Source organism: Canis lupus, chromosome 5, assembly GCF_003254725.2.
Source record: "Canis lupus dingo isolate Sandy chromosome 5, ASM325472v2, whole genome shotgun sequence".
NCBI lineage: Eukaryota > Metazoa > Chordata > Mammalia > Carnivora > Canidae > Canis > Canis lupus.
In genome coordinates this window covers 10,383,342-10,393,873 of record NC_064247.1, presented here as the reverse complement: position 1 = coordinate 10,393,873, position 10,532 = coordinate 10,383,342, and the positions used below count along the sequence as shown (strand labels likewise).

At 37.7% G+C, this 10,532-nt stretch overlaps 1 protein-coding gene across 1 annotated transcript; it reads right to left on the bottom strand.

Annotated features, from left to right (window-relative positions):
* Positions 1–463: 463 nt before the first annotated feature.
* Positions 464–1,402, bottom strand: LOC112671510 (putative olfactory receptor 10D4). Its single transcript, XM_025465781.3, has one exon. The coding sequence runs from the start codon at positions 1,397–1,399 to the stop codon at positions 464–466; it is 936 nt and encodes a 311-aa protein (XP_025321566.3). The 5' UTR covers positions 1,400–1,402.
* Between the last annotated feature and the right edge of the window lie 9,130 nt (positions 1,403–10,532).

The window sequence follows — 10,532 nt, the reverse complement described above, 5'->3', positions numbered from 1 at the left end:
CTTCCTCTTCTTTCTTTCTTTCTTTTTTCTTTTTGTTTTAGTGCAAAAAGGAAGGATATTGAGTTCTGATATTCTATTTTATTCTGAGCTTTCTTGACTTTCTTTCCAACCTTCCCTCTTTCTAGATTTTTGTGAATGTGCTTTTAACTGAGATTATGAGATTATGTTCTCTTAATTTTCAGAGATTAAACAACTAAGAAATGCTTTAGGGATGACGGTGGTTCTGGGAAAGAATTCCATGAAGTGTAAGAATCAGCTCATTCTAAATAAAGTGACCCTATTAATCATCTTTCATTATAAAATAGAGGGAAACAGGAAACAGGCACATATTTTAAAACTTAGTGAAGTTAATTAGTAGATTGGCTCAGAGTATATTTAATTTAAATACCTTGGAACCTGCAAATGGGAATTTGTCCTAAGAAATGGAGAATCAAATTTTGCCCAGCAAAGCTTTAGGTTTTTCTCACTTATTCTCCACAGCAAAGCCTCTCTTATGAAATACATTCCTCAGGGCTGATTTTACATCCTTATTCCTCAGGCTGTAGATGAGTGGGTTCAGCATAGGGGTTACAAGATTATTCAATATCTGAATTATTGCACCGAGCAAGGCACTGGGATTGGGCTGGAGATAGATGATGATTACTGGTCCATAAGCACAAAGAATTGCAGTGATGTGGGCACTGCAAGTGGAGAAGGCTCTCTGCCTGCCTTCTGCCGAACGGATTTTTGATATGGAGATCCCAATGTGAGTGTAGGAAACAAGGATGAGAAAAAAGCAAATGAGAGACAGAAGACCAACATTTGTGAAACCTACCCTCTGGGCTAGAGATGTATCACCACAGGCTAGAGGTAGGACTGCAGGTATGTCACAGAAGTAGTAGTCCACCTCATTAGAGGCACAGTAGGTCAACTGGAAAGTGAGGGAGGTTAGAATAATGGCGTGAACACAACCACCCATCCAGGTCCCTGTGGCCAAGATGGAGCAGACCCTGTGGTTCATGATGACCATGTATCTCAAAGGATAACATATGGCAACAAAGCGGTCATAGGCCATCACTGTGTACAAGAAACACTCAGTGCAGCCCAGGAAATGATAGAAGAAGAGCTGGGACACACAGCCCTGAAAAGAGATACCTTGACTCTGCCCTGAAAGGTATAACAGCATCTTGGGAACAGTTGTTGAAGAGAAACCCAGGTCGAACATGGAAAGATTTCCCAAGAAAAAATACATAGGAGTGTGCAGCCGAGAGGAAGAGACGATAGCTGTAAGGATGAGCACATTTCCCAACAGAGTGCATAAGCATAACGAGGAGAACAGGAAAAAGAGGACAGTCTCTAGGCCCTCTGTCTCAGGGATTCCCAACAGGATGAATTCTGTCACCAATGTGTGATTTCTCATTTTTATGGAGGAATCAACTCTTGGGTGTCTGTGGAAAGAAATCTGTGGTTAAATTTAATATGTATGTAAATTAACTGTGTTTAATTCAATGAAGTGGAAAAGGAGCCAAAGGATCCAGATGTTTACAGAGTAGTGCTTGATCTGCCTGCTTCTATCTCCATATTGGGTATCTTTCTGTAGGAGCAGTTTCTATTTGGATGCCCCTTACTACAGTCTCACCAAGAAGCCCTATCTGACTAGTCTTCCACTACTCATGTATGCTACCCAATTGCTTTGATTCCTAGTGCTACTTTGTGATTCTAAGAGGACAACTATGAAGACTCAATGTCTTTGTCACAAACGAGGTCCCATCCAAGTTTCTTATATTCATCTAAGACAATTTGGTCACATTAGCTCTCCAAAAATCATTTATGAACTGATAAGTCATACGTACAAAAGATACAGAATTTTTCCCACATCATCTCCTTAGGTATGAGGTCAACAATGGGAAACTATCCCAAAGAAGGTCTCAAATAGCTCTTCATGAAGCCAAGATTATATGAACAGGCTCCGTGTGCTCTAGGTTTTAGAGCATGTAACTGGTAGTCACCAATCCAGTCTCCAGAGTCTATAATTGTCTAATCAGACCCCCGTTAAGGAATAGCCTAATTTTATGGCAGCAGAAGGCACAGGGGTGATCGTTAGAAGTTCCTATCCAATTTCCATATTTAAAAAAACTCTGATATCTTTTTCAACTTTTCAACTTGTTTAGCTTTTCCAATACAGTGAGATCTTTAAGTTATAGATCAACTTGTGAATGCTGTTGCCTAAGCCCTTTACCTACCTATCTATCATCTACTTTTTAATTTTTTGGTGATTGTGAGGGGAGAAAAAGAGTGAGAGCCAAAATAAGAGAAATAAAGGGAAAACTCTGGGCACTTACATGGCAAATGGGGAATATAACTGGCTGGTGCTACTGAATGCACTCCAGTGAAGGAAGGAGCCCTCCTCTGCTAAACCGTCATCTGCTTAGAGTTTGCAGGTGGATATCCTGAATTCTTCTCTTCTCAGTCACTTCCAATAGAGAATGTCACAGACCTAAATGTGCTTTAACTCCCTGATAGACTTCTCTCTGACTCTAGGAATTGCTATCATTCCCAAATACAGGCAATTTTAAATAGCTTTGTCTTCCTTTGGGTATTAATCCCTCAAGTCTGGGACCCTATTGAACAGGAGAGCAATTAGCTACTTAGACTAATTGGACCTTAGAGATGGGGTGGGGCAGGGAAGAAAAGTTACTAAAGGTGAAATCTTTCATGATTTCCATTGTAAAACATACTTCAGTGGAATAAGAATTATAAAAAATTCATTTGGTGCATGTATTACACATTTTACATTTACATTTATGTATTTCCTACTCTTTCATGTGTATGTGTTATTGTAATAAACAAATTATGTTATTTTCTTGCACTGTATGAAAGGATTGACTGAGTGCAAACAACAGCAACTGGAGTAACCTAGAGAATAAAATCAATGAGTGAAAAACTAGCCTCATGGAAGTGTGGAACTAGGGTAGCTCCAGGGCCCTCAGCAGTAGGAATTTGTGGAGCAGCCCCCGGGGAATCACCACCAGATGATTCAACCTCAGCTGCCTTTTGCTTGCACATGCTTCAGCTCCAGATTCAAATCTGATTTCCTTGGCTGGGTCACATGCTTACCTCTGTGGCCAGGGTACAGAGTACAGTGAAATGGAGATGAGCAGTTCTCCAAAGGGTAGTGGAAAGGCTTATTGCCAGGAAATAGGGGGAAGAAGCATGCTAAGAGGCTAAGAGAAAGTTTAGCTATCACTCGAAGCATCTGTCTCGTACCACTTGGCATTTGTTCAAGCTTCCAAGTTAAATGCCTTTATATGCTAGAAGTATTTTTTTGGTGGGGGTAGGGGGTGGCTTACCAAATTCCTCATTAAATGCTTTCATTCATTTGCTTATTTGCGCATACATGATTCATTTATTCCAACAAATACCAGTTATGACAGGCAGAGCATCAATTATTGGAAATCCAGAAAGGTCAGGGAAAGAGTGGTCAGATATAGACCTTCTGCTCAAAAAACTTAAGCGTCTGAGAGACAGTGTTTTATTTAAACCTCATAAAACTCTGATGAGTCTTCTACAGATGAGGAAAGTTAGGATCAAAAAACAAATCATGAAAAAAAAACAAATCATGAAGCTCGCAATATAATTTTTGATCTTCAAGATTCAGTGTTTAAGAAGTGTTTAGGTAGATACAGTATTCCACATACTTCTGAAATTTCGATGTGAAAAGTAAACTTAGTGTCTTTTTTTGCACATCTACCTAATGGTAAAAGGGTGTAAAAGTTCACAATTCTACTATTCTGTTTATTCTTGTCTTTGATGTTTTGAGGCATGACAACTGCCTTGAAAAAGTAATGTGTACAAATAGAAAAGATGGTTTAAAAAAAGGATGGTAAATATGCCTTTGAGTAGGAAGTGAAATACCATTAAATTTGTCTTGGTCTGGTAACAATTTATTCAGGGAAGACATGCGCCATGGACTGTCATAGATATCCAACCCAAACATTGAGAATCAAGATGATCTTGTGATAAATTAATATCACAATCACAGTGAAAACACAAATAGTCTACATTCCCAAAAGGTCAGCTGCTTTCAGTGATGATACCTATTACAGAATGGTGATCAGATCTCAATAGGACAGACTTTCATAGAATAACTTAGGAAGTTTCCTTATTTTTCCTCCAGAAAGTGTAAAGATGTTCTAGAATTATCATAAGCCACAAAAGTATAATTGCAAGTTGTATTTCTTCTGCATTGTTTTTTTTTTTAAAGATTTTATTTATTTATTTATTCATAGACACAGAGAGAGAGGCAGAGACACAGGCAGAGGGAGAAGCAGGCTCCATGCCGGGAGCCTAATGTGGGACTCCATCCAGGGTCTTTGCCTCTCCCTCTCTCTAGGATAGAACCTAGCAGTTGGGTAGTAGTCTATGTGCTAAGCCTATAAAAACAGTCATTCCAATAGGGCATGAGAGCAACCCCAATAAAGAAAATTAATAGGATTGCTAGCAAACACTTGAGATAGGTAACCATGAATGTATAGTATTGCTAAACTGCCTGGTTTGTGATTTTTCTCTAAGAAAGCCTAACAGGATGGTTTTAGGAATGGAGCAAGTAGGTGGGATCACTGAAGACTGGGTAGGAAGACATGATGGAGGGAAGGGTTTGAGTACTTTGGAACTATTTATAATAATAATAATAAATCTAAACTAATAAGAAGCTAAGACAAGAAATGTTGACAGGAGGAAAGAAAGTGACGTAAACAAATGAGAAGTTTCAATGACGTCATTTATTAACTTCCCCCAAATTTAGTAGCAGCTGCAGTGATGTGCTAAAACTGCTAAGTTCTGGGGCACCTGGGTGGCTCAGCTGGTTAAGCGTCTGATTTTGGCTCAAGTCATGATCCTCACTCGATCCCATATGGAGTCCTGAGATCATCCCATATCGAGTCCTGAGATCAAACCTCGTGTCTGGCCACCTGCTCAGCAGGGAGTCTGTTTTCCCTCTGCCCCTCCCCCCCACTCATTTTTTCTCTCTCTCTCTCTCTCTTTCTCAAATGAATGAAAAACATAAAAATAAAAAATAAAACTACTATGTCCTGGTGAACAGGGATTGTCCTTGGTCTCTGCCCTCAGAGACCTTACAGTCTAGTAAAAGAAGAAAGACATTAACCAACTAATCATACATAACATAATTATTTAATAAGGCAAATGCTAGGAAGAAAAGTTCAATGGATTGAAAAGTGATAATGGGAGAGTATTTGTGTTCGCTCACGTTCCTCCTTCCTGTCAGTAAACATGTGTGCACGTTAGGATTTGTAGCGAGGTGATGCTCCCTGAAGGTTGGGGAGGACTTCCTTGGGAAAATGTTATCTGAGCCGAGACCTGAAGAGTGAGTAAAGGTGCAGGAAGGGGAATTCTAGGTGGGGGGCAAAGCACATGCAAAGGCTTTGAGCCCATTTGAGAAACTCAAGGAAAGAGAGGAAAAGAACTGTGAGATCAGGCTTTAGAGGCCGAATGGGAAATGATTACCAGGGCCTGGCCTGTCACTGTAAAGACGATGGAAGGTTTCTATGAGGAGCTTTAAGAAACAGCAAGAGGGTTTTCAGCAGGATTGCATTTGAGTTTTATGGGAGTGAGGGAATATGAGGAGATAATCCCAGCTATTGAAGTGAGCGAGAATACACTGAGGGCGATAAATAAGGAAGATCTTTGCACTACAGAATTTAAGATACTTGGTCAGGAAAAAAGGAGAAAAGACAGTCAACTAGTTCAGTGAGATGTTTACTGAGATTGCGTGTGGACTAATGCCTTGCTTTAGTTTAATCTGACAACATGAGAACAGAATTCATTTTTTGCTTTTTAAGTTTTTGTACCTGAACATACACCAAGAACCAAAATTTGATTCTGATAATCAGGTAAAGCACCCACATGTGTATCTTCTGGAAACAGACGATTGTAGCCAACTGAGGACAGAAACTAATGAGGAGGGGAAAAATAGAACCACAATCCATGGGATTAGAATATTTTATTAGAAATTAGTTTGGACACCATTTAACAACATAATATAACATAATACACACTACACCACTGGTTTTAGAAATGACTGGCCATTTTTTTCCTCCAATGTAATTATTCTTTTTTTTTTTTTTGCCTTAAAACTTTCTGGTTTGAATAATCATCCTCACTTGATCCCATAATAAGGTGTCTTTTTTCTTTTTTCTCTTGAACATAGCTCTTTTTAAAAACAAATGTTACAATCTCATTGCAAAATCATGAGGGTAATGCAGAACCATAGAGAAGAAAGTGGAAATCACCCAAAATTGGATTATTCATTTTTATTATTTGGGTGACTACTCTTTCAATCATCCATTTATAAACAGATACATTTATATAAAGATAAAAAAATAAGGTATATGTATTCACAATCTTTTTGTTATTTCCACTTGCCATGGGAATTTTGTCTTTGCCCTATTCCCTGGGCCTTTGTTTCACAGAGTCAATATACTGGGTAAGGAGAGGGCTAGAGAAGCTAGAAAGGAAAGATTCATGAAAAATAGAAAAGCCCCCGAGTAACTTGTGGAAAACAAAAGGAAAAGTTACAGTTGGTTAAGAGAAGGGATTTTTGGAGAACTTAAAGACAGAAATAATAAATAATGTGGGACAGCTCTCATACATCAGAAATAGTAAAAGGGAAAAAACTGGAAGATTTTTTTGGGCTGTGTGTGTGGAAGGTCAAATATTTATTCTCAAAAGTTTCAGCGAGGGACAGATGGGTGGCTCAGTGGTTGAGCGTGTATGTCTTCAGTTCAGGTTGTGATCTTGGGATTCTGAGATCGAGTCCCTCATCGGGCTCTACCTGGGGAGCTTGCTTCTCCCTCTGCCTATGTCTCTGCCTCTCTGTGTCTCTCATGAATAAATAAATAAAATATTTAAAAAAAGGTTTTAGAAAAATCGCTAGACTATGTACAGCTGTGTGAAGATGTGAGCTAGAATCCTAGTTCTATCTATGAGCAAACTGTGACTTAAGGGAATTTACCCGACATCCCTAAACCTTATTTCACCTTTTGTAAAATGATCTCCACATTCTTACATAGATAAATTAGATAATATACACAAACCAACTGTACAGAGCTTGGTAGGGGGTAAAGACTCAGTAAATGGCAACTTTAGGCAGATCCCCTGAAGGCTACCTTAAGCTACATATCTTCTCTGCCCACACCAAACTGAGGTATTTAGCAATTAAACTATGATCTGAGAGGGTTCAGCAGTATATGTAGTTGCAAGACAAGAGAGAGAACCAGCAAACTCAAAAACCATAGGATAGGTGAAAACTGGATAAGCAGATTTATTTTAAGTTGTGGTAAATTACACATAGCACAAAATTTGCTATCTTTGCCATTTTAAAAAATATTTATTTATTTATTTTAGAGAGAGTGAGTGGGCATGAGCAGGGGAAGGAGGAGAGGGAGAGGCAGGGGATGAGAATCTCAAGCAGATTCTGTCCTGAGCCTGGAACCAATACAAGGTTCCATCCCACAAGCCTGAGATCATGACCTGAGCCAAAATCAAGAGTCGAGGCTTAACTGACTGAGCCACCCAGGCGCCCCTACAGCATTTGTAAGTGTACAGTTTGTTAGTGTTGAGTGTATTTGTACTGTTGTGTAACCAATCCCCAGAATGTTTTGCAAAACTTGTTGTGTAACTGAAACTCTATACCCATTAAACAACTACCCATTTTCCCCTCTCCTCGCCTTTGGCAACCACTATTCTACTTTCTTTTTCTATTAATTTGACTACTCTAAGTGCCTCATATAACTGGAATCACACAGCATTTGCTTTTTTGTGACTAGTGTATTTCACTTAACATCCTTGAAGTTTATCCCTGTCATAATATGTGTCAGAATTTCCTTCTTTTTTAAGGCTGAATAATATTCTGTGTATGTATATACTGCGTTTTGTTTATCCACTTGCCATCAATGGATACTTGGATTGCTTCTACTTTTGGCTATTGTGAATGAACATGCAATGAATATGAATATCTTTTCAAGACTTTGCTTTCAATTCTTTTTGATATATACTTAGAAATGGAATTGCTGGATCACATGGTAATTTTAAATTTATTGAGGAAGCACCATACTATTTTCCACACTGGCCACACCATTTTATGTTTATACCTACAGGGGACAGAGTTTCCAATTTCTACACATCCTTGCTAACAATTATTATTTTCCTTTTTAAGTAACAGTCATCTAACGGGTATGAGGGGATGATTCATTGTGAGTTTGATTTACATTTTCTTAATGATTAGGGATACTGATAGGCTTGTTGGCCTATGTATGTCTTCTTTGGAGAAGTGTCTATTTAAAAATGGAGCTACCCATTTCTAGATCAAGTTATTTGTTTTTGTTGTTGTTGTTGTTGTTGATGAAATAGGATTTTTCTTGATGGAGTAAGATTTTTAAGAAGTGGTTTGCACATGTGTATGTGTACAGATGTTTTAAATAAAATGTCACGTTGAATGCTTGGCTAAAGTTTTAGATATAGGAAAGATTTAAACTGTTTTGAATGTTTTGTTTCTTTTTCCCCAATTTCAAACAGTCATTACAACAATGATTTAGAAGTGATAAAAAAGTGATCAGAGTTCATTCACATGTCACCTTAAATTATATACCTTTAATTTTACTTAAATGTGGATCTATGTTTAAACTAGTGCCTGTTGTCATCCATTCTGATTATTTCACTCGTGTTCTTTCTGTGTGAATATATATGTAATATGTCATAATTTGAATGGTTAATAGTCTTCATTCATTCATTCATTCAACAAACTTACACTGGATGCTTACTATGTCATTGGGCTATGTTCTGAATACAAAACAGTGAATAAGGCAGAAAATAAATCTATTGAATGAGTATCAATATTAGTGTGATGAATATATGTCTGTCAACACCATCCAGGCTTTACCAGATATTATAGCATCATAGCGAGTTCTTCCACCAATAGCTAGCATTGATGGGACAGCACACTAATACTAGAATTGCTTGGATCCAGCATATTATCTAGGATAGGTATTTTCAAAGTGTGGGAATAAAATTCCATGTGATCTAAATTTTAGTTAACCAGGTTAGGAGGCATCATAGGACTCTTCTATTGTACCTTAAATAATTTATTTACACTTAAATAGGCTTCTTTTTGTCTCGTGCCTTTTGTAAGGGCAGCAATATGTTTTATTTGAGATTTTCACTTTTTTTGTTTTGTTTTAATGGTTTCAAATAAGATTTGTGAGTAAAAAGGGAATGCACAAACTACAAATCACTAAAGAGTTATGAAAACTAAGAGGTAGTATGTCCATGAGCTCTCTAGTAAATAATACCTTCTTTCTCCCTAGATTCTGGAAAAAAATTGAAAAATAATTATCGACTCCGGTATTACTGGAGATCACGTTGGAAAATGTAAGTTGGTGGGAGAACCAGATGATCATGGTAATTGAACCCCATAATTAGATCACCTTCTTTTCAAACTACACAGGACAGGAAGATACCCAATACCCACTTTCCTAATCCTTTTACACTAAGGAGTAACATTGGGAGGATGGGGTAGTAGGAAAACCAGGACAACAGGCGTTAATAGGGTTGGTCTAGGCCTGGCTTTACTATAACTAGATGTGTTACAAAGGGCAAGATAATTATTACTATAGCTCAGTGTCACTAATCACATATGGGAGAATGGGTAGTTACAAATAAATGGATAATGGTGAAGTTGACATACAAACACGACCTTTGTCAGTGCATATTTTCCCAGTTATTTATTTAACACTTTCTATGTATCATGAGCTCTGGAAAGGGGTAATGAGGTTGAGTAAATTGCCAAGCAGGACTTTTAGGGGAGTTATGTAAATGAGGAATTAAATGTAGAGCCTTGGGAGTTAACTGGAGTTCAAGTTTGATGTACTACTTACTGTGCAATGTTGGGACCATTATTTAAAATCTTTAATCCTCAAAGCTGTTTTTGTTTGATTGTTTTGTTTTGTTTTTACAAAATGGAAACTCTATTATGTGAAAGTGATTATAATCATCATAATGCCTGGAAAGCAGATCGTGCTCTATAAATGTTAATGAATACTATTCTTGGCAACACGGAGGAACTTAAATGTTTATAAGCATAAAAGAAGAATATTCCAAGCTCAGAAAGAGAAATGAAATGAAGAGTGATCTGGCACAGAGGTGGACTAATGAGGTGTGTATCTTGGACCACCACAGATCCTTACTGTCCTCAACCAGACAAAGTTGGCTGCCCATTAGAAAAATAAGAAATCTATCTCCAGCTGCTTGCTATGCCCCATGGATTCCTTATCTAAGAATAAGTCGCTGAGGATGACATTGATTGTAGACCTATTTATAGGGCCCCAGGGGTTGCAGAGACACACAAACCTAGAAAATTTTATTAAGCAAAAATTACAATGCTTTCAAGGCAACATTTACTACTATTTATTTGAGAGGAGGAAATATGCAGATGATATTGAGAAATAAATTTCCAAAATCCATTTTAAAAAGCCCATAAT